Source organism: Mustelus asterias, chromosome 16 (genome assembly GCF_964213995.1).
Source record: "Mustelus asterias chromosome 16, sMusAst1.hap1.1, whole genome shotgun sequence".
Classification (NCBI taxonomy): domain Eukaryota; kingdom Metazoa; phylum Chordata; class Chondrichthyes; order Carcharhiniformes; family Triakidae; genus Mustelus; species Mustelus asterias.
Genome location: NC_135816.1, coordinates 75,061,954 through 75,087,453, shown reverse-complemented (window position 1 = coordinate 75,087,453; position 25,500 = coordinate 75,061,954). Strand labels below are relative to the sequence as shown.

The following is a 25,500-nucleotide window of genomic DNA, read 5'->3' as shown; positions in this document are numbered from 1 at the left end:
TTTGGAACTCTGTAACTGTTTCTGATGGGCCAGTATTTTCAGGACATTAAAGAAACCTTTCTAAATCTGAATCATCCCACTGAATTTCAATGACAGGAAGTAGGATCATTAAGGTTCAAAGTGCTGACATGTTCAATTTTAACCAAACAAGCTACTTAAAATAGAAAGGCTAGGAAAATAAGAGGCATTTTTACAGCATCTATCACAACTCCAGGATGTTCTAAACAGCTTCACAGCCAAGGCGGCATAGTGATATTGTCACAGGACTTGTAATCCAGATACCCAAGGCAATGGTCTGGGAACCCAGGTTTGAATCCCTCACTAAAATTTGAATTCAATGAATATCTGGAATTAAAAGTCTAATGATGACCATGATACCATTGTTGATTGTCGTAAAACCCATCTGGTTCATTAATGTCCTTTAGGGAAGGAAATCTGATTTTAAATGGGCCAGCATGGGCAATTAGGGATGGGCAATAAGATAGGGCAGTGTAATCTGTTTAACTGATGTGTTTTGAGGGACAAATGCTGGTCAGGATACTGGGGAGAACTCCAAAGCAACAACAAGCCAAGAATCTGAAGATTATCTTGCAGTTTAAGAGGACACATTTAAGAAAATGTCACCACTCCACCATTTTCTGAAATCCAAGAGACAACTCCATCGCGGTTCATATTAAAGATAAAACAAAGCAGAATATTTGGAAGACTCAGAGCAATGTTTTCAATATGCTCTTGCATTTAATCACTGAGGCAGTATAGTTTGCTTCAAGGGATCTGTATTATACATAGAGATGAAATAAATATTTGCTCATAACATAGCTTTAACTGAAAAAGAATGTCTCTCTTTGATGTGTAGCAGCAATCTGTAGCACTGTCCAGAACAGTGGACAGTCATATTTTGGAAAAAATAATAGTTTAGTTGCCTTGAGAAGCGCTTGAGATCCAAGAAGGGTTTCCATTCATTGTATTTCCATATTGCAGAAGACCAATAGGCAACAGCCCAGCTCCAGACAGGTCAGACTTGTATATCCATCAACTTGCTCGATATATTTTTCTTTTCCTCTCAAAAAACTACCTGTGAAGACGGGCTGCCAGTTCCATTAGTTATATATTTTTATTTCTGTCTTCTCTCTAGTTTTGTTTTGTTCCAACGGTTCAAATTGACAGCTTTCCTTTAAATAAGACAGGTTGATTACATTAAAAGGGTTGGAACAAATAGGTACAACTCTTCCCTTCCCCAGCACCCCCAACCTGTCATACAATATACAAAAATAGATCTTCCTTCTGTTTCTTATTTTATTAATAATAATGATGCAAAAATAATGTTCTGGGACAGTTCATTGTCTGTGAGGTCCTTTAACTGGAAGTCAATGGTCGTATTCGTTTAGTCCTCTTGTTGACTGTGGTGAATTTAAATGGTGCCTGCGTCTCCCCCTGGATCTTAGGGTATCTTTTCATGAAATGTACTTCTTGTTGGTTTTGTTGAGTTTTAGGTCCTTTCCTTGGCCTCCCCTTTTTGGTGAAACCTACGTACCAGCCCATATATTTTGCAGACATCAGGGCAGTGTAGTTGTTCTCCAGAACTATCTCAATGAAGACACACTCCTTGCTTCTGTCGCTGATCTGGAAGCATAAAAGGAAAATGTTGGCAGTTAGTGTTCTGCACCAGGGGTTGTTTCACTTTCTCCCTCCCACCGCTCCCTTCCCCAGCCCTCATTCTCTGCTTCATGATGTTCAGACCTGATTCAAAATGCTCAGCAAGGTGTGAGGACAGAGCCAACACAGCCACTACCCAGCAATAAACAATAAAAGAGTCCATTAATCTGAGCCTGTAACCCTCCACTCTATCATCCGACAGCAGGGCAAAGGCAAGCTATAGTCCACTGCATGTTTCATCTGTCTTTGTAGTGCCTTGAGTCTCCCACTGTTTAAGTCTCTTTCTGTGGTGGCCACGTGATAATGTGTAGGAGGCCATCATGCAGGGATGGAATGGAGAGGCACTTACTCTTGTTATATCACATTAGTTTGAGACATCACTACGTTAGGCCGCTGTACCCTCTTGGCTAGGGGCCTGGCAAGTACAGGAGCACGAGTCTTCAGTAATATTGCCAAAATATTGTCAGAGCCCATAATCTTTGTGGTATTAAATGCCTTTGGATGTTTCTTGATACTGAATGGAGTGAATCAAATTGGCTGAAGACTGACATCTAAGACGCTGGGGTCCTCTGAAGAAGTCTGAGATGGATCATCCACTCGACACTTCTGGCTGAAGATCATTGCAAATGCTTCAGCCTTATCTTTTGCACTGATGTACTGGACTCCCCCATCATTGAGAATGGGGATATTTGTGGAGCCTCCAGTGAGTTGTTTAATTGCTCACCACCATTCACAGCTGGGTGTGGCAGGACTGCAGAGATTGGATCTGATCCATTGGTTGTGGGATCGCTTAACTCTATCTATTACGTGCTGCTTGTGCTGTTTGGCATACAAGTAGACATGTTTTGTAGCTTCACCACGTTGACATCTCATTTTTAGGTATGCCTGGTGCTGTTCCTGGCATGTCATCCTGCACTCTCCATGGAACCAGGGTGGATCCCCTGGCTTGGTGGTGTTGGCAGAGTGGGGGATAATCCAGGCCATGTGGTTGAGTACAATTCTGCTGCTGCTGATGGCCCACAATGCCTCAGGGATGCCCAGTCTTGAGTTGCTAGATTTGTTCGAAATCTATCATTCTATGATTCTATCCCATTTAGCACGGTGGTAGTGCCCCACAATACGATGGAGGTTATTCATAGAATCATAGAATCCCTACAGTGCAGAAGGAGGCCATTTGGCCCATTGAATCGCCACCGACCACAATCCCACCCAGGCCCCATTTCTGCAATCCCTAATTTTTACCCTGTTAATCCCCCTGACACTAGGGTTAATTTATCATGGCCAAAAAAACCTAACCTGCACATCTTTGGAGTGTGGGAGGAAACCAGAGCGCCTGGAGGAAACCCACGCAGACACGGGGAGAATGTGCAAACTCCACACAGACAATGACCCAAGGCCAGAATTGAACCCGAGTCGCTGGCGCTGTGAGGCAGTAGTGCTAACCACCTGTTATTCTCAATGTGAAGGCAGGACTTTGTCTCCACAAGGACTGTGCGGTGATCACTCTTACTAATACTGTCATGGACAGATACATCCATGCAGGCAGGTTGGTGAGGATGAGGTCAAATATGTTTTTCCCTCTTGTTGGTTCCCTCACTACCTGCCACAGTCCCAGTCTAGCAGCTATGTCCTTTGGGACATGGCCAGCTCGGTCTATGGTGATATTACCGAGCCACTCTTGGTGATGGATATTGAAATCCCCTATTTAGAGTACATTCTATGCCCTTGCCACCCTCAGTGCTTCCTCTAAGTGGTGTTCAACATGGAGGAGTACTGAATCGTCAGCGAGGGGGAGCGGTGCGTTATAATCAGCAGGAGATTTCCTTGCCCATGCTTGATCTGAAGCCATGAGAATTCATGGGGTCCAGAGTCGATGTTCAGGACTCCCAGGGCAACTCCCTCCCGACTGTTTACCACTGTGCCGCCAACTCTGCTGAGTCTGTCCTGCTGGTGGGACAGGACAATGATGACAATGGTGTCTGGAACATTATCAGTGAGTTATGATTTGGTAAGTGTGACTATATCAGACCATTGCTTGACTAGTCTGTGAGACAGCTCTCCTAATTTTGACAGAAGCTCCCAGAGGTTAGTAAGGAGGATTTTGCAGAGTCACGAGGGTTTGCCGTTGTCATTCCTGGTAGCTAGGTTGCTGCCTGGTGGTCTGTCTGCGTTCGTTCATTTTAGACTTTGTAGCGATTGATAGAACTGAGTGGTTTGCTAGGCCATTTCAGAGGGCAGTTAAGAGTCAACCACATTGCCGTGGGTCTGGAGTCACATATAGGCCAGACCAAGTAAGGATGGCAGATTTCCTTCCCTAAAGGACATTAGTGAACCCGATGGGTATTTATAACAATCAATAAAAGTTTCATGGTCACCATTAATGCGATCAGTTTTTAATTCTAGATTTATTGATTGATTTTAAATTTCACCAGCTGCTGTGTTGGGATTTAAACCCATGTCCTTCAGAGCATTAGCCTGGGTCTATGGATGTCGAGTCCATTGATATTACCACTACACCACTGGTTTCCAAAATTTTAAAAAAACATTACTTTCCATGAAGAGTCCATGGAGTCATCAAACCTGTTTTGCTGTCTAGTTAGATCATATCAGACCCAATGGTGTCAGATTCTATTCAGTTGGTCACACTCTTATATCTGTGTCAGGAGTTTGTTGGTTCAAGTCCCACTTCAGGATTTGTGCATGAAAATGCAAGGCGAAACTCCAATGCTATACTGAATGATTGCTGTCTTCAGGATGAGATTCTGCAGCAAGGCCCTGTCTGCCCTCCTAAGGTAATGTGAAAATTCCATGGCATTATTCAAGACGAGCAGGGGAGGTGACCTGACCAATACTGATCTTGCAAACAATTTCTCAAAAATAGAAGGTGGGGTTTTCCGGCTGCACTCGCCCCAAGATTGGAAAATTTCACCCGAGGTCAATGGGCCTTGGCATGGTCCGTGTCCCACCCGCTACAATTCCCGTGGTGGAAGGGACAGGAAAATTTGACCCAGAGTGTTTGGTTACTACCACATCCCTGTTTGAGGAAGTGTGTTGTACACAAATTGTAGAACATAGAACAGTACAGCACAGAACAGGCCCTTCGGCCCACGATGTTGTGCCGAGCTTTATCTGAAACCAAGATCAAGCTATCCCACTCCCTATCATCCTGGTGTGCTCCATGTGCCTATCCAATAACCGCTTAAATGTTCCTAAAGTGTCTGACTCCACTATCACAGCAGGCAGTCCATTCCACACCCCAACCACTCTCTGAGTAAAGAACCTACCTCTGATATCCTTCCTGTATCTCCCACCACGAACCCTATAGTTATGCCCCCTTGTAATAGCTCCATCCACCCGAGGAAATAGTCTTTGAACGTTCACTCTATCTATCCCCTTCATCATTTTATAAACCTCTATTAAGTCTCCCCTCAGCCTCCTCCGCTCCAGAGAGAACAGCCCTAGCTCCCTCAACCTTTCCTCATAAGACCTACCCTCCAAACCAGGCAGCATCCTGGTAAATCTCCTCTGCACTCTTTCCAGTGCTTCCACATCCTTCTTATAGTGAGGTGACCAGAACTGCACACAATATTCCAAATGTGGTCTCACCAAGGTCCTGTACAGTTGCAGCATAACCCTACGGCTCTTAAACTCCAACCCCCTGTTAATAAAAGCTACCACACTATAGGCCTTCTTCACAGCTCTATCCACTTGAGTGGCAACCTTTAGAGATCTGTGGATATGGACCCCAAGATCTCTCTGTTCCTCCACAGTCTTCAGAACCCTACCTTTGACCCTGTAATCCACATTCAAATTTGTCCTACCAAAATGAATCACCTCACATTTATCAGGGTTAAACTCCATTTGCCATTTTTCAGCCCAGCTTTGCATCCTATCAATGTCTCTTTGCAGCCTACAACAGCCCTCCACCTCATCCACTACTCCACCAATCTTGGTGTCATCAGCAAATTTACTGATCCACCCTTCAGCCCCCTCCTCTAAGTCATTAATAAAAATCACAAAGAGCAGAGGACCAAGCACTGATCCCTGCGGCACTCCACTAGCAACCTGCCTCCAGTCCGAAAATTTTCCATCCACCACCACCCTCTGTCTTCGATCAGATAGTAAGAAGTCTCACAACACCAGGTTAAAGTCCAACAGGTTTATTTGGTAGCAAATACCATAAGCTTTCGGAGCACAGCTCCTTCGCCAGATGGAGTGGATATCTGTTCTCAAACAGTGCAAACAGACACAGAAATCAAATTACAGAATACTGATTAGAATGCAAATCTCTACAGCCAGCCAGGTCTTAAATGTACAGACAATGTGGGTGTACAGACATAACTGCAAATTTGCACTATAACTGCAAATATCAGGCAGATGATTCCTCCTCACCCTCACCCCGGACCCTCCCGCAAAAGGCCCCCATCTCCCGGTAGCACAGTGGTTAGCACTGCTGCTTCACAGCTCCAGAGTCCAGGGTTCGATTCCCGGCTCGGGTCACTGTCTGTGTGGAGTTTGCACATTCTCCTTGTGTCTGCGTGGGTTTCCTCCGGGTGCTCCGGTTTCCTCCCACAGTCCAAAGATGTGCGGGTTAGGTTGATTGGCCAGGTTAAAAATTGCCCCTTAGAGTCCTGAGATGCGTAGGTTAGTGGGATTAGTGGGTAAATATGTGAGGGTAGGGCCTGGGTGGGATTGTGGTCGGTGCAGACTCGATGGGCCGAATGGCCTCCTTCCGCACTGTAGGGATTCTATGATCTATGATTCTATGATCTATGATCTCCTCTGGACTCCGATGGCTGTGTGACACCTCCCTCTCTCTCCCCTGTCCCCAATCATTGAAGCACTGATCCAACCCCTTCTCCCCCCTCCCCTTCTACCCCCCCCAATCCCCCACCCCCACATCCCCCACTCCCCTCCCCCCCCCGCCCCCACATGTTTTGGCATCAGTTTCCACCTCACAACTCACCATCCTAGATACTGACACGTCGGTGGATCCAGTTAGTGGTGAGGCTTCTGGATCACTCTCTGGTGAGCACAACACATCTGATAATATACATTGGGTGGAGGAAGGAACATCCTAGACCTCTGGCATGCGGGGTCTGCCGGAGGCGAGGAGTCAGTTGGCCCCGGCCTACATGCTGAGCCTCTGAGATCACTTCTCCCTCAGCTGCTGGAGATGCAGCAACAGAGCCAGGGAATGCAGGAGGGGCTGACGGCCACACTGGACCAATTGTAAGGCTGCTGGGAGGAGTCCCAAAGCTTTCAGGCGGACCAGCTATTGTCTTGCCTGCTTCCAAGGCCAACACTGCAAGGATGGCGTCTGGAGTGGAAAGCCTGCGAAACACTTCCAGGCGTAGTCCATCCACTATAATTTTACCTACCAAGTCCCAGATCTTAATGCTTGGATTAGTGGCAGCACAAAGCCAATACATTTTGGGGCTAAAGCACAAGGGGATTCTCAACTCAAGTGGCCATCGCAGAGGACCCGACCACCATGGGTAGGACACAGGTGGTCCTCCAGGACTGGCAGGGCCAGGTGAGGCCAGAGCTTCTGGATCTCATTGCAGAGGCACCGCTGTTCCATGGAGTGACCCAGGGGCCCACAGGAATCCCAAGGGAGGAGGAAGGGCTCGAGCCCATGACAGGGCCTTCCAGCCAGGAAACTGTGGCTGCACCTTCTGACTCCCCCCTTTCTGACACCGGGACATTTCAGGGGCAGCGGGATGAAGAGGGTGTCATGGAAACATCCCAGACACCTGGAAGCTGGCCGGAGTCCTCAAGGTCCAGAGCCTCCAGAGGACGCCCGGCGTGCGCATCAAGGCAATGGGCGAGGTCGGCAGCTGGCCCCCTCCACCTCCAATGTTCATTCTGGGGAGTCACTGAGACATAGTGATAGGCCACATAAGGTTGGGAAGTTGTAGTTGCACTGAGATGTCACGGGTGAAGGGCCCACAATTCTTCCTCCAACTCCTCCTCCTCAGCTCCAGCAGCAACCAAAAGAACAGCAAGATCGATCGGTTGCATCGCAAAAGCCATCTCGTCACTCTGAATGGGAGGGGGGAGGGGTTGGAGATGCAGAGGCTCCCCAAAATCTCAGCTCCCCCCCCCAATTCCCCCAGCCACATGCTCCCCAAAATTACAGTTTCCCCTCCCCCCAATTCCCCCAGCCACATGATCCCCAAAATCACAGCTCCTTGAAAAGTTGAGAGGCTGCAGCAGTGCAATTTGCAAGGGCTTTATGCTTATCGTTCAGCTGGAAGTGTGCTGAGTGCACTAGGACCCAGCAGCACCACAAGACCCGAGGTCAATGCTGAGACCAGGGTCCGTGCTGCAAGTCGGACATCAGACACCCTGCTGAGCAACTGCCCCCCCCCCCCCATTCCCCCACACATTCGCAGAGCCGCCACCGACCCGATAAACAAAATGGCTGCAACTAAAGTGAGTAGCAGAGAGCCGTCGGACGCTATGCACTTATCTCGTCACTAACCCTCACTGATGGAGCGCCCGAATCAGACTTTAATGGAGCATGTTTGTTTTGCGCCGATTCCGGATTGGCGAACGCGGTGGCAACAGCTGGAGCTGTAACAGCCTAGAAGGCCTATAGTGTGTTAGCTTTTATTAACAGGGGGTTGGAGTTTAAGAGCCGTGGGGTTATGCTGCAACTGTACAGGACCTTGGTGAGACCACATTTGGAATGTTGTGTGCACTTCTGGTCACCTCACTATAAGAAGGATGTGGAAGCATTGGAGGGAGTGCAAAGGAGGTTTACCAGGATGCTGACTGGTTTGGAGGGTAGATCTTATGAGGAAAGGTTGAGGGAGCTAGGGCTTTTCTCTTTAGAGCGCAGGAGGGTGAGAGGCGACTTAATAGAGGTTTATAAGATGATGAGGGGGATAGATAGAGTGGACGTTCAGAGACTATTTCCTCGGGTGAATGTAGCTGTTACTAGGGGGCATAACTATAAGGTTCGTGGTGAAAGATATAGGAGGGATGTACGAGGTAGGTTCTTTACTCAGAGTGGTTGGGGTGTGGAATGGACTGCCTGCTGTGATAGTGGAGTCAGACACTTTAGGAACATTTAAGCGGTTATTGGATAGGCACATGGAGCACACCAGGATGATAGGGAGTGGGATAGCTTGACCTTAGTTTCGGAAAAGGTTCGGCACAACATCGTGGGCCGAAGGGCCTGTTCTGTGCTGTACTGTTCTATGTTCTATGTTCTAAAGAGGGAAGTGCTGGTAAAGTTTGGTGTCCAGCCCATTAAGTCAATTTAATGACGGCCATTTAAATGCAAATGCATTTAAATGACCGTCGGCCCATCTTGGGCACGGTCCCAATTGCATCCATTTTCGGGCCTTGGTAAAGGGGGAACTGGCACGGAGACGGGCGCGGATCATGCTACTCGCCTCATGCCCGACTTTACCAAGTTTTCGCACCCGAACACAGGAGCAACTAGATGGTAAAATCGGGCCCCCGGAGTTACAAAGCAGAGACCCAGAGTTACAGAGCAGAGACCCGGAGTTACAGAGCAGAGACCCAGAGTTACAGAGCAGAGACCCGGAGTTACAGAGCAGAGACCCGGAGTTACAGAGCAGAGACCCGGAGTTACAGAACAGAGACCCGGAGTTACAGAGCAGAGACCCGGAGTTACAGAGCAGAGACCCGGTGTTACAGAGCAGAGACCCGGAGTTACAGAACAGAGACCCGGAGTTACAGAACAGAGACCCGGAGTTACAGAGCAGAGACCCAGAGTTACAGAACAGAGACCCAGAGTTACAGAGCAGAGACCCGGTGTTACAGAACAGAGACCCAGAGTTACAGAGCAGAGACCCGGAGTTATAGAGCAGAGACCCGGAGTTACAGAGCAGAGACCCGGAGTTACAGAGCAGAGACCCGGAGTTACAGAGCAGAGACCCGGAGTTACAGAGCAGAGACCCGGAGTTACAGAGCAGAGACCCGGAGTTACAGAGCAGAGACCCGGAGTTACAGAGCAGAGACCCGGAGTTACAGAGCAGAGACCCGGAGTTACAGAGCAGAGACCCGGAGTTACAGAGCAGAGACCCGGAGTTACAGAGCAGAGACCCGGAGTTACAGAGCAGAGACCCAGAGTTACAGAGCAGAGACCCAGAGTTACAGAGCAGAGACCCGGAGTTATTGAGCAGAGACCCGGAGTTATTGAGCAGAGACCCGGAGTTATTGAGCAGAGACTCGGAGTTACAGAGCAGAGACCCGGAGTTACAGAGCAGAGACCCGGAGTTACAGAGCAGAGACCCGGAGTTGTAGAGCAGAGACCTGGAGTTACAGAGCAGAGACCCGGAGTTGTAGAGCAGACTTATCGAGCAAAGAGAGTAATAGGGCTAGAGATCTAGAATCCCAGGAAGGTGATCCCAAGACCCATAACCATCTAAATTAGAGCAACATCATCTGAGCTAAGATGATCTTTATAAAATGTAAACTATCTATTGAATGATTTTTACTTCAATTCCTTTTGTGAGGTAAAATAATGGAAATGGATCCACTATCACACTTTGATCCAACTTCCAAATTGTTAATTTCAATCTGAGTAGATCTTTCAACCAGTGTTCCTTACTTTGGGAGCTCTTTTGTGCATATGAAGCATAATAATAGCACATAAAGGGATGGGGGTGGAGGTTATTATAACATTTCGATCTAGACTTAGTTCAACAGGAATACCTATTTTGTTGTGAGATTTAGTTCATTTAGCTCAAACTCAGAGGATAATTGTGGTAGAAGTGGGGTGTTATTGGACAGATCAGAGTGGAATTCAAAGGGAGGCCACTCAAGATGCAAAGACCACACTTACCTTGCCCACAAGCTTTCCTTTCCTGTTCATGCAGAGGTAATGATCTGTCTCCTTCCCCTTGATCCTGACTTGGCTGCCAAACGTGTCTGTTTCCACTAAGAGCTGGGCTTGGAAAGTAAGAAGAGAGAAACGTTAAGACAGCTGAAATTTCACAACAGATTGATAAATCTTCAGCTGTTACTACAGAAGCCCTGAGACAGCAGGCTCGGCTGATAAAACAGTCATCCAAATATTGTAATCATCAAGATGGCAATGTTAAATGCTATGTGTGGGTTCCTCTACAGTGTCTCCATCAAACACTTCCAGGACAGGTACAGCACAGGGTTAGATACAAAGTAAAGTTCCCTTTACACTGTTGCATTGTACATGACCTCACATTGGAGAGGCAGTGGTATTTTCACTCGACTAGTAATCCAGAGACCCAGGGTAACCCACGGTAGATGGTGAAATTTGAAAATAAAAATCTGGAATTAGAAGTCTAATGTTTACCATTGTCGATTGTTGTTCAAAACCCATCTTTAGGGAAGGAAATCTACCATCCTTACCTGGTCTGGTCTACATGTGATTCCAGACCCATAGTAATGTGGTTGACTCTTAGCTGCCCTCTGAAATTACCTAGCAAGGCAATCAGGGATGGACAATGAATGCTGGCCCAGCCAATGACACCCACATCCCATGAAGGAACCTTTTAAAATGTCGATGGAGCTTCGACCCTTTACTTGAAGCTAAGAAAGCCCACCAACGCTGCTACTATCTCAGAAGGCTAAGGAACTTCGGCATATCCACCACAGCTTTCACCAATTTTCACAGATGCACCATAAAAAGCATTCTTTCCAGGTGTATCACAACTTGGTATGGCTCCTGCTCTGCCCAAGACCGCAAGAAACTACAAAGGGCTGTGAACGTAGCTCAGTCCATCAGGTAAACCAGCCTCCCATCCATTGACTCCGTTTACAGTTGCTGCTGCCGAGGAAAAGCAGCCAGCATAATCAAGCACCCCACGCACCCCGGACATACTCTCTTCCATCTTCTTCCATTGGGAAAAAAATACAAAAGTCTGAAAACACATACCAACAGACTCAAAAACAGCTTATTCCCTTCAGACTTTTGAATGGTCCTATCATATATTAAGCTCATCTTTCTCTTCACCCTATCTGTAACACTATATTCTGCACCCTCTCCTTTCCTTCTCCCTTATGTACTCTCTGAACGGTATGCTTTGTCTGTACAATAAACAATACTTTTCACTGTATCCCAATATGTGTAACAATAATAAATCAAATCAAATCAAATGGGAAGAGTTACTTCTGAAACACAGACATCCCTCAGTCTGGTAGGCACAAAAATCATAATAGGATTCATAAATGGCTAATCAGACAGGTCATGAGAGGCATTGAAAGGAAATCAACATTTGGACAGAGGTAACAGTGGATGTCTGATATTTCATCATGCAGCCTATTACTGATGCACATTTACTCAGTGCATGCTGCATTGATCCTGCAAAGGTCAACAAACTGACAGCTTCCTCCGCTGTCTGTCTTTGCTGTGTCTTTCTGTCATTGTCATTCCCTGTGTCTCTTTTTCCTCTTTTTCTCTTCCTGTCCTCACACCCTGCCTAGCTGTGGGATTTATCAATGAGGTTTCTTGCTTTCCCTGACCAGGCACACAGCTATATGAGAAGGGTTTGGCAGCACTTGCTCCAGTGATGCTCTCTCCCTGTTAACCCCACGCTCTGCAGTAGCTCTTTGCTTTTTCTCACTGTTGAGTGAGAGTTCTCCATGTGTACCAGAGATCATCACCTCCCATGGGAAGCTCCCACTAAATGCAGAATAGGTTCGCTTGGTTACGAGTTGGGTATGTACCAAAATTATCAAAGTAATTTTACATAGCACCTCATCACTATCCCCAAGGAATTCCGCCAGTGATATTTGCTCCTGGCTGCTGGTCAGACTCGTCATTTGACCTGCTGAGTATTTCATTCAGCTGAATGCCAGGTGGGAAATTCAACTGAAAGATATGAATGCTGTTGTTCACTTAGCAACTCTCCTGCATCATTGGCCTTGCAGGATTCATCAACCATTTTCCATTTCACTTGCTGCCTTCCCATAAATATCCAGGCTACTCTATCAGTGCACAACAGTAGTATACAACTAAATCCACAAGCACACTGTATCCATGCACAACTATACCTGCAGACTCACTGTACTGGGTGGCATGGTGGCACAGTGGTTAGCACTGCTGCCTCACAGCACCAAGGATCAAGGTTCAATTCCGGCCTCGGGTCATTGTCTGTGCGGAGTTTGCACTTTCTCCCTGTGTCTGCGTGGGTTTCCTCCGGGTGCTCTGGTTTCCTCCCACAGTAAGAAGTTTAACAACACCAGGTTAAAGTCCAACAGGTTTATTTGGTAGCAAAGTGTGGCTTCTGCTACCAAATAAACCTGTTGGACTTTAACCTGGTGTTGTTAAACTTCTTACTGTGTTTACCCCAGTCCAATGCCGGCATCTCCACATCATTCCTCCTACAGTCCAAAGATGTGCGGGTTAAGTTGATTGGCCATGCTAAATTGACCTTAGTGTCAGGGGGATTAACAGTGTAAATATGTAGGGTTATGAGAATAGGGCCTGGGTGGGATTGTGGTTGGTGCAGACTCCTTCTGCACTGTAGAGATTCTATGATTCTATGAACTACACCCAGAGTCGTTCACAACTACACTCACAGACTCACTGTACTGTTCACAAACCCACTCAGACACTCATTGTTTCCATGCACAACTACACCCATAGAGTGACTACCCGTGCACAACTACAACCGCAGACACACTGCATCCGGGCTCAAATATACCCGCAAACTCACTGTAACCATGCATCAATAGACCAGCATATTCCTTGCATACACAAATATATCAGAAGGTATGTACTACATTTGAGCTTGTCAAACTTCCAAAAAATTAAACTCCTGGATGCTGTTGTTAGAAACCCTATCATAGACACTTTGAAAAACTTTGAACATTTCATTTATGATTTATAAAATATTGAGATTGAATAAAAGTCTTTGGTATTGTCAGTGTACCTGGGGGTGGGAGGTCACATGATAAAATTTCCGTGAATTGAGTTACAAACCTAAGTTCAACTAAACCAGCAGTCTCTCTATATTCATGTACATGTATATCAGTAGTCTCTCTGTATCGATGTACGTGTGTACCAGAGTCTCACTGTATTGATGTACGTGTATATCAGCAGTCACACTGTACCAATGTATGTGTACACCAGCAGTCTCAGTGTATCGATGTGCATGTATATCAGCAGTCTCACGGTATCGATGTACATGTACACCAGCAGTCTCACGGTATCGATGTACATGTACACCAGCAGTCACACTGTATCAATGCATGTGTCTACCAGCAATCTCACTGTATCAATGTACGTGTATACCAGCAGGCTCAGTATATCGATGTACGTGTCACTGCCAGTTCACAATCAGCTTCGCCGTATCAATGTTTTATATACTAGCAGACTCACTGGCCTGAATTTTCATAATGATGAGAAGGGTCTCCAGTGTCGGCAGGGACCCATTTCAAGAGGTCCTGTCTCTGAACCCAGCACCCACTATTTTCACCAGGGGGTAAGGAAGCAGGTTGTACTTTGCTCATCCATGGTTCACAGAGGTAACTGCACATATTAAAATGAAACTGCCTTCAAACATATCCATCTTTTGCGAGTAGGATGTCAAAAAACATCACTTATGGGATTTACACTTCCCAGGAGAAGGTATAAACTTACCAGAGTTCTTTGGAGCAGAAGGATACCCTTTTGGATAGGTCCAGGGACAACTTTGGGAGAGGTGCAATGCCGTTTAGGAGAGATCAGCTACCCTTTCAGAGAGGTCAAATGCCTTTGGGATTATTAAATGTACCTTGAATGTGTGTGAACTGTGGTTAAACTCACTGGAATTGTAAAGCAGTCAAGAGATTCAAATCTCATTGGATCTTTACATTTATTGGAACTGTCAAGTTGTCAAGGCATTTAAGTATTCTGCCCTCTAAATTTAAAAAAATTGCCATTTTAAAAAATAATCAGTTGTTATTTCACTGTGTCTATTGACGGAAGGCTGTGGACTATTGTTATAGGATTGTGCTGCATGATTGATCTCACAACCTATCATTGTCACAATGGGATGTCTGTCAGTTGACAACTAGATTGGCAGCTCCAAGTTATTACCACTTCAAGTATTTGAAATGGGGCCATGAATATAAATATTTGCTTTTATAAGGGATCAAGCACTGAAATGAAATGTTTGTTTTATAAAGGATTAAGTCGTTGAAGGAATTTAAATGTAATGATTTTTAAAATTTAAAACAAAACACTAATTCATTAAGTCTGCAACAGACATTTAAAACTTTATTTTATTTAACCTCAACATGAGCCCTGTGGTCTACCCATGATGGAGGGTATATGAGCAAAGGATGGTAGATGGGAGGAATGGGTTGACATGAGTTGACACTAAATTGGTATTGGCGCTATAAAGGGTTATGGATTATGCATAGAGGGACATAGGTTGGCATGGAGGGTATGAGGAGCCATGGAGGTGGGTAGGAAGCATGAAATAGCATGTGTTGTCACCACCCTATTTAACTGCCTTTCCACCTTTAAAGATCTATGGACAAACACGCCAAGGTCCCTTTGTTCTTTGGAACTTCCCGGTGTCAGACCTTTCATAGTATACTTCCTTGTCAAATAAGTCTCTTAATGTTATCTAATGTAATCTTAATAAGTCTCCCATGTGAGACTTTATCGAAGGCTTTGCTGAAATCCATGTAAACTACATCAACTGCACTAACCTCTCCTTCAGAATCTTCTCCAGTAGTTTCCCAACCACAGACGTGAGACTCACTGGTCTGTAGTTCCCTGGCTTGTCTCTACAACCTTTTTTAAATAGTGGGACCACATTAGTTGTTCCCCAGTCCTTTGGCACCTCCCTGGTGGCCATGGAAGAATTAAAAATTTGGGTCAGAGCCCCTGCAATTTCGTTGCTTGCCTCCCATAACAGCCTGGGACACAATTCATCCGGACCTGGAGATTTGTCCACTTTTAAGCCTGCCAATATCTCCAATACTTTGTCACTCCCTATGATAATTTTCTCAAGAGCCTCATAGTCTCTCTCCCCAAGTTCCATAGCTACCTCCTCATTCTCATGGGCGAAGACAGATGTGAAAAGGATACTCAAGGGTATATAATCCACATCTTGGTTATACAGATTACACCGTGATCCATCACATCTAAATCTGTTATCTACATCACTATTAGAGATATCTGTTATATATTTAAATGGTTGCATCTGTGCTTTAAGAGTTGGTCACATAATTTGGTGGCGATGTCATTGGGGTGTTTCACAGGCTCCTGCCTTAATTTAATTTTCTACTCTGTACAGTCAACAGTTCCTTTAATAAACCTGTTGTTGTTATTTTGAATCCACATGTGTAAACCACATCTTTTTCCTTTTGTGTAAAACCCACAACCCCTAACATAGTTAGGACATTACAATATCACATATTAGGGCCCGATTTTACCATTTTCATTCTAAGTGCCGAATCTGGGCGTAGTACAGATCCGACTTAGAAATCTGCTTTCAGACGCCCCCATACGCTCTCAGCCATCTCCAGTCCGATTCACGCTGTTAGCGGGGCTAAGCGCTGCCAGAATGATCGGAGCTCGGAACTGCGCATGCGCAGTTAAAAAAAACGATGTTGTGCCGAGCTTTATCTGAAACCAAGATCAAGCTATCCCACTCCCTATCATCCTGGTGTACTCCATGTGCCTATCCAATAACCGCTTAAATGTTCCTAAAGTGTCTGACTCCACTATCACTGCAGGCAATCCATTCCACACCCCAACCACTCTCTGAGTAAAGAACCTACCTCGGACATCCTTCCTATATCTCCCACCAGGAACCCCATAGTTATGCCCCCTTGTAATAGCTCCATCCACCCAAGGAAATAGTCTTTGAACGTTCACTCTATCTATCCCCTTCATCATTTTATAAACCTCTATTCATACAACAAAGAACATTACAGCGCAGTACAGGTCCTTCAGCCCTCGATGTTGCGCCGACCAGTGGAACCAATATAAAGTCCCTCTAATCTACACTATTCCAATATCATCCATATGTTTATCCAATAACCATTTGAATGCTCTTAATGTTGACGAGTCCACCACTGCTGCAGGCAGGGCATTCCACGCCCTTACTACTCTCTGAGTAAAGAACCTACCTCTAACATCTGTCCTATATCTCTCACCCCTCAATTTAAAGCTATGTCCCCTCGTGCTAGCTATCACCATCCGAGGAAAAAGGCTCTCACTATCCACCCTATCTAATCCTCTGATCATCTTGTATGCCTCTATTAAGTCACCTCTTAACCTTCTTCTCTCTAACGAAAACAACCTCAATCCCTCAGCCTTTCCTCATGAGACCTTCCCACCATACCAGGCAACATCCTGGTAAATCTCCTCTGCACCCTTTCCAATGCTTCCACATCCTTCCTATAATGCGGTGACCAGAACTGTACAGAATACTCCAAGTGCAGCCGCACCAGAGTTTTGTACAGCTGCAACATGACCTCCTGGCTCTGAAACTCAATCCCTCTACCAATAAAAGCTAACACTCCGTACGCCTTCTTAACAACCCTATCAACCTGGGTGCCAACTTTCAGGGATCTATGCACATGGACACCGAGATCTCTCTGCTCATCCACACTACCATGTATCTTACCATTAGCCCAGTACTCCGTAATCCTATTACTCCTTCCAAAGTGAATCACCTCACATTTTTCCGCATTGAACTCCATTTGCCACCTCTCAGCCCAGCTCTGCAGCTTATCTATGTCCCTCTGTAACCTGCAACATCCTTCTGCACTGTCCACAACACCACCGACTTTAGTGTCATCCGCAAATTTATTAACCCATCCTTCTACGCCCTCATCCAGGTCATTTATAAAAATGACAAACAGCAGTGGCCCCAAAACAGATCCTTACGGTACACCACTAGTAACTGAACTCCAGGATGAACATTTCCCATCAACCACCACCCTCTGTCTTCTTACAGCTAGCCAATTCCTGATCCAAACCGCAAAATCACCCTCAATCCCATGCCTCCATATCTTCTGCAATAGCCTACCATGGGGAACCTTATCAAACGCTTTACTGAAATCCATATACACCACATCAACTGCTTTACCCTCATCCACCTCTTTGGTCACCTTCTCAAATAACTCAATAAGGTTTGTGAAGCACGACCTACCCTTCACAAAACCGTGTTGACTATCCCTAATCAAATTATTCCTTTCTAGATTATTATAAATCCTATCTCTTATAATCCTTTCCAAAACTTTGCCCACAACAGAAGTAAGGCTCACTGGTCTATAATTACCAGGGTTGTCTCTGCTCACCTTCTTGAACAAGGGGACAACATTTGCTATCTTCCAGTCTTCTGGCACTATTCCTGTAGACAATGACGACATAAAGATCAAAGCCAAAGGCTCTGCAATCTCCTCCCTAGCCTCCCAGAGAATCCTGGGATAAATCCCATCCGGCCCAGGGGACTTATCTATTTTCACACTTTCCAGAATTGCTAACACCTCCTCCTTATTAACCTCAATCCCGTCTAGTCCAATAGCCTGTATCTCAGTATTCTCTTCGACAACATTGTCTTTTTCCTGCGTGAATACTGACGAAAAATATTCATTTAGCGCCTCTCCTATCTCTTCAGGCTCCACGCACAACTTCCCACTACTGTCCTTGACTGGCCCTAATCTTACCCTAGTCATTCTTTTACTCCTGACATACCTATAGAAAGCTTTCGGGTTTTCCTTGATCCTACCTGCCAAAGACTTCTCATGTCCCCTCCTGGCTCTTCTTAACTCTCTCTTTAGGTCCTTCCTGGCTAACTTGTAACTCTCAAGCGCCCTAACTGAGCCTTCACGTCTCATCTTTACATAAGTCTCCTTCTTCCTCTTCACAAGAGATTCAACTTCTTTAGTAAACCACGGTTACCTCACTCGACCACTTCCTCCCTGCCTGACAGGTACATACTTATCAAGGACACCCAGTAGCTGTTCCTTGAACAAGCTCCACATTTCAATTGTGTAGTTTCCTTCCCCAACCTATGCATCCTAAATCTCATCTAATCGCATCATAATTTCCTTTCACCCAGCTATAACTCTTGCCCTTCGGTACAAAGAACAAAGAACAAAGAAAAAAGAACATGCCTATTCCTTTCCATCGCTAAAGTAAACGTAACCGAATTGTGGTCACTATCACCAAAGTGCTCCCCTACCTCCAAATCTAACACCTGGTCTGGTTCATTACCCAGTACCAAATCCAATGTGGCCTCGTCTCTTGTTGGCCTATCTACATACTGTGTCAGGAAACCCTCCTGTACACATTGGACAAAAACTGACCCATCTAAAGTACTCGAACTATAGCTTTTCCAGTCAATATTTGCAAAGTTAAAGTCCCCCATAACAACTACCCTGTTACTTTTGCTCCTATCCAGAATCATCTTTGCAATCCTCTCCTCTACATCTCTGGAACTTTTCGGAGGCCTACAGAAAACTCCCAACAGGGTGACCTCTCCTTTCCTGTTTCTAACCTCAGCCCATACTACCTCAGTAGACGAGTCCTCATCAAACGTCCTTTCTGCCACCGTAATACTGTCCTTGACTAACAATGCAACACCTCCACCTCTTTTATCACCTTCCCTGCACTTACTGAAACATCTAAACCCCGGAACCTGCAACAACCATTCCTGTCCCTGCTCTATCCATGTCTCCGAAATGGCCACAACATCGAAATCCCAGGTACCAACCCATGCTGCAAGTTCACACACCTTATTCCGGATGCTCAAACCACCTTCCTGCCTGCCGGTACACTCCTGTGACGCTGAAACTTTATCCATGACCTCACTACTCTCAACCTCCTGAACACTGGATCTACAATTCAGGTTCCCATCCCCCTGCTGAATTAGTTTAAACCCTCCCGAAGAGCATTAACAAATTCCCCCCCCCCAGGATATTGGTACCCCTCTGGTTCAGGAGTAGACCATCCTGTTTGTAGAGGTCCCATCTACCCCAGAATGAGCCCCAAATGTCCAGGTATCTGAAAACCTCCCTCCTGCACCATCCCTGTAGCCACGTGTTCAACTGCTCTCTCTCCCTATTCCTCTCCTCCCTATCACGTCGCACGTGTAACAAACCAGAGATAACAACTCTGTTTGTTCTAGCCCTAAGCTTCCACCCTAACTCCCTGAATTTCTGCCTTACATCCCCATCCCTTTTCCTACCTATGTCTTGGGTGCCTTTGTGAACCACGACTTGGGGCTGGTCCCCCTCCCCCTTAAGGATCCCAAAAACACGATCCGTGACACGATGGACCCTGGCACCTGGGAGGCAACACACCAGCCGCAAGTCCCTCTCGTTCCCACAGAATCTCCTATCTATCCCCCTAACTATGGAGTCCCCAATAACTAATGTTCTACTCCTCTCCCTCCTTCCCTTCTCAGCAACAAGGACAGACCCTGTCCCAGAGACCTGTACCCCATGGCTGGGGTCATATCATAGTCAAGAACATGGAGATGTTTCACATATCATACATAGTCAATTTGATAAATTGTACTCAAATATATCAGTCATGGCTCTGTTATATAGATTACATTGCGATATATCACATTATATAGATAACACTGGGATATATCACTCAGTACTAAAAATGCAAGGGGATATAACACTCGCTGAAATACAGACTGCAATGGGGGCGGCACGGTAGCACAGTGGTTAGCACTGCTGCTTCACAGCTCCAGGGACCTGGGTTCGATTCCCAGCTTGGATCACTGTCTGTGTGGAGTTTGCACATTCTCCTCGTGTCTGCGTGGGTTTCCTCCGGGTGCTCCGGTTTCCTCACACAGTCCAAAGATGTGCGGGTTAGGTTGATTGGTCATGCTAAAAATTGCCCTTAGTGTCCTGAGATGTGTAGGTTAGAGGGATTAGTGGGTAAATATATAGGGATATGGGGGTAGGGCCTGGGTGGGATTGTGGTCGGTGCAGACTCGATGGGCAGAATGGCCTCTTTCTGTACTGTAGGGTTTCTATGATTTCTATGACCTATCACTGAAAGATCTGTTATATAGATTTTACCAGGATATATGAACACATTGATTACATTTGGGTATCTAACTCACAATGTTATATTGTTTACATGGGACATATCACACAGAGATTTAATATAGACATTACAATGGAATCTCTCTCACAGCTTTATATACACATTTAATTTGAATAAAGAAAATCCTGCTTTATCATAAAGATTACATTAAATTCAGTTACCAAAAAATAAATAGGATTACATGTAATATGCAGCATTGTTGCCAAACTAATCCATGTTGGTGTTTATGCTTCATAGAATCATAGAATGGTTACAACACAAGAGGCCATTTGGTCCACCAAATCTGTGCTGGCCTTCTGAAGGAGCAATTTACTGCAAATATTTCCTTTTCAGATATTGATCCAATTCTCTGGTGAAAGCCTCAGTTGACCCTAATCCACCCCCCACCAGACAGTGCATTCCAGATCCTAACCACCTGCTGTATGAATAAGATTCTCATCATGTTGCCATCACTTATTTACCAATCACTCTCCGTTTGGCCCATCTGGTTCTCGATCCTTCCACCAATGGGAACACTTTCCCCCAATCTACTCCTTCCAGATCTCTTCATGATTTTGAATATCTCTGTCACGCCTCCTCTCAAACTTCTATTCTCCGAGAACATTCCCAACTTCTTTCTATGTAACTGAAGTTCCTCATTCCTGGAGCCATTCTGGTGAACCTTTTCTGCACTCTCACTAATGCCTTCACATCTTTCCTAAACTCTGGTGTCCACACAAGACACCATACTCCAGCTGAGGCCCAATTAGTGTTTTATAATGTGGATTCCAGAACTGCACTATAACTGTGACCTAAACAAAGTTTTATGGGGAGGTGATGGCCTAGTGGTATTATCGCTAGGCTATTAATCCAGAAACTCAGCTAATGTTCTGGGGACCCATATTTGAATCCCACCATGGCAGATGGTGGAATTTGAATTCAGTAAAATAATATTTGGAATTAAGAATCTACTAGAACCATAGAACCCCTACAGTGCAGAAAGAGGCCATTCGGCCCATCGAGTCTGCACCGACAACAATCCCACCCAGGCCCTATTCCCATATCCCTACATATTTACCTGCTAATCCCTCTAACCCTCATATTTACTCGCTAATCCCTCAAATCTACGCTTCCTGGGACACTAAGGGGCAATTTAGCTTGGCCAATCAACCTAACCCGCACATCTTTGGACTGTGGGAGGAAACCGGAGCACCCGGAGGAAACCCACGCAGACACAGGGAGAATGTGCAAACTCCGCACAGACAGTGACCCGAGCCGGGAATCGAACCCAGGTCCCTGGAGCTGTGAATCAGCAGTGCTAACCACTATGCTACCGTGCCGCCCTACTGATGACCATGAAACCATTGTCGATCGTCCGAAAACCCCATCCAGTTCACTAATGCCCTTTAGGGAAGGAAATCTGCCGTCTTTACCTGGTCTGGCCCACATGTGACTCTCGAGCCACAGCAATGTGCTGGACTCTCAACTGCCCTCAGGAAACTAGCGATGGGCAATAAATGCTGGCCAGCCAGCGATGCCCATGTCCCATGAATTAATTGAAATTTATTTTTTTTCCAGCCTACCCTGCCTGCTCTTAAACTCTATGCTTGGCTCATTAAGCCTCCTTGACCACGTTATCCATCTGTCCTGCTAATTTAAGGGACTGTTGTACATGCACACCAAGGTCCCTGTGATCCTCAGTGCTTCCCAGGGTTCTCCCGTTCATCATGTATTCCCTTATCTTGTTTGTCCTGCCCAAGTGGATAATCTCACACTTAACTGGATTGAATTCAATTGCACAGAATCCCTACAGTGTAGAAGGAGACCATTTAGCCAATCGAGCTTTGCAGCCAAACATGCCACATACTTCATCAGCCCCAACATCTTGGTTAGATTTATTTTCATGGCCTTGGTGGTCGCATGCCAGGTGGTGGAGGACCTCGCATTCCTGGTGGTGGGGGTCGTATTCCTGGTGGCATTTCTTTGGTGCTTTGCGATAAGGAGGCATTCCCATTGGTGGACCCATAGGTGGTTCATTTCAGGAGGAGGACCCATCATACCTGGAGAGATGCCCCTCATTCCATCCATGATGGGCCTCCAAGGCCTGGCGGATATTGTTGAGGTGCTGCTGCAATACTGGGTATGACTGCAACTGCTGCAACAGTTTCATGTGCCTAAGGTGTCGTCATTTGCTGAGATGGTCACCCCCTCCTTGGACAGGACCTGATATCCCAGCTGGAGCCTGCAGCATTGGTGCTCCAGCAGGAACACCACAGCCTGCTGATTGGCCAATATCAGGACCTCCAGCTGCACCAGCAAGAGTTGCACGAGCCATTCCAGTGGGAGGAGGTCCTTCCACAATCATGGAAACCATGGTCTCACCTCAAAGCAAGACCATTCCAGGAACACGTTTCTCCTCTCACTTGGGCTGCTTGGAGTTTTTTGGCATGATTTTCCTGAATTCATCGCAGTAACAGAGGATGAGCTTCATGCATTTGTTCAAAATTTTGAAGGCTCCAATGAAGGTGCGGCCCTCCTGAAGGATGTATCTCATCTGTAGCCGATATGCTGAAGCATCTTGTGAATCATTGCTATCAATGAATCATTACTGTCAATGCATTATAGCTGTGAAATAATTGCTGGCAAGGAATCATTGCTGTGAATGAATATGAATTATTGCACTCTATGAATAATAGCTGTAAATGAATCTTAGCTGTCAATGAAACAGAACTGTTAATAAATCAGTGATGTCACTGAATTATTGCTGTCAATGTGAAATAGCCATGAAACAATTGTTATTAGTGAATCATTGCTCTCACTGAATCATTCATGTCAATGAACAATTGTTATCTGAGATTCATTGCTATAAATGAATCATAGCTGTCAATGATCTACTGTGAACGAATCATAGCTTTTAATGAAACTTTGCTGTCATTGAATTGCAGTCAGTAAATCATTCCTGTCAATGAATCATTCCTGTCAATGAATCATTCCTGTCAATGAATCATTCCTGTCAATGAGTCTTTGCTGTCAATCAATATAAATCATTGCTTTCGATTAATTATTGCTGTCAATTAATCATGGCTGTAATCAAGTCATTGCTCTCATTGAAGCAAACCTGTCAATGAATAATTGTTGTAAATGATTCTTTGCTTCCAATAACTCATAGCTATCAATGAATCATTGCTCTAAATGAATCATTCCTATCTAAGAATCATTGCGATTAATTAATCATTGCCATCAATGAATCATTACGGTGAATGAATCATTACTGTCAACAAATCATAACTGTCATATAATCATTGATATCAATGAGTTACTGCTGTCAATAAATTATTGCTCTCAATGTATCACTGCTGTTAATAAATCATATCTGTCAATGAATTATCAACAAATCATTGTTGTCAATTAATCATTGCTGTCAATGAATTGCTGTCAATTAACCATTTCTATAAATGAATCTTTGATTCAATGAATCATTGCTGATTGTGAATCAATGCTGTCAATTAAGTGCTCTCACTCTGAAGAGGAGTCATAGGGACTCGTAATGTTAACTCTGTTTTCTCTCTCCGCAGGTTCTGCCAGGCCTGCTGAGTTCATTCATCAGTTTCTGATTTGTTTAATTGTCTTAACATATATGTCAAATAAGAGCTTATTTTTCTATTAATAGAATATGTGATGGTTGCTGACATTATTAATTATAAATACTTAGAATCAATAGCGTAGAAACAGGCTTTCCAGACCAACTGATCTATGATGGTGTATATGCTTCACATGTACCTTGTCTCACCCTTCTTCATCTAACTGTCAGCAAAACCTTCTATTCCTTTCTCCTTTATGTGGTTATCAGCTTTCCCTTAAATAGCTCTGTGAAGTCACCTCAAAGCCCTTACGGCATTCAGTTGAACATTCTAAAATTCTGTAGCAAAATAGCTTCCTCTTGAATTTCCTATCAGATTTATTAGAACAAAGAACAAAGAAAAGTGCAGCACAAGAACAGGCCCTTCGGCCCTCCAAGCCTGTGCCGATCATGATGCCTGAACTAAAAAAAGACTTTCTGCCCTTACTCAGTCCATACCGCTGTATTTCTTCCCTATTCATGTATCCATCCAGATGCCTTTTGAATATTGCTAATGTGCCTACTTCCACCATCTTCTCTAGCAGCGCATTCCAGGCACCCACCACTCTCTGAAAAATGTCTCCCACACATCTCCCTTAAACTTTCCCAGTCTGGGAAAAAGCCTCTGACTATCTGCCTCTCATAATTTTGTAGACCTTTATCAGGTCTCCCTTCAGCCTCTGTCTTAACAGTGAAAACAATCCCAGTTTATTCAACCTCTCCTCATAGCTAACACCATCGAGACCAGGCAACATCCTGGCGACCTTTTCCTGATTCACAGCACTGGTATCATCCTTGCAAATCACTTTGCACTGTATTTCCTGTATCTTTAAGAATAGAGACCCTAATTGTGCGCGGTTTTCTGTGTGGTCCACCCAAAATTCTACACAAGTTTCAAAAATATGTCTAGAAATAAATTAAAACTGTTAATGGCCTTGCTAACCTCTGTTGTTAGTTTTGTGCATTTCTACCCCTAGATCCTTAAGACCCTTTAATCAGTTTAAACTTTTACATTCAAAGAATAAATATGCAGCCTCTATATTCTTCCTGCCAAAATACACTCCATCTCATACATCTATATTCTAATTCTCTTCCCAATTATATGGGTACTCTGCAAGGTATTAATGTCTTGCCATAATATGCCACGGTTTTCCTCAATACTGAATATACATTCAAATTTAGCATTGTGTGCAAAGTTTCAATTGTATTT

The 25,500-nt window shown here is 45.0% G+C and overlaps 1 protein-coding gene and 1 pseudogene across 2 annotated transcripts in view; both read right to left on the bottom strand.

The window, feature by feature from the left end:
• Nucleotides 1-716: 716 nt before the first annotated feature.
• Nucleotides 717-25,500, bottom strand: part of LOC144505254 (fibroblast growth factor 18-like) — a 63,444-nt gene continuing 38,660 nt past the window's right edge. For both annotated transcript variants that reach the window (XM_078231292.1, XM_078231293.1), the window contains exons 4-5: nucleotides 10,481-10,587; nucleotides 717-1,623 (exon numbers count right to left, since the gene is read on the bottom strand). In XM_078231292.1, coding sequence (XP_078087418.1) covers nucleotides 1,357-1,623; nucleotides 10,481-10,587 — 374 coding nt within the window. In that variant the 3' untranslated portion in view covers nucleotides 717-1,356. The remainder of the gene's footprint in view (nucleotides 1,624-10,480; nucleotides 10,588-25,500) is intronic.
• LOC144505532 (small nuclear ribonucleoprotein-associated protein N pseudogene) lies at nucleotides 22,524-23,248 on the bottom strand (annotated as a pseudogene).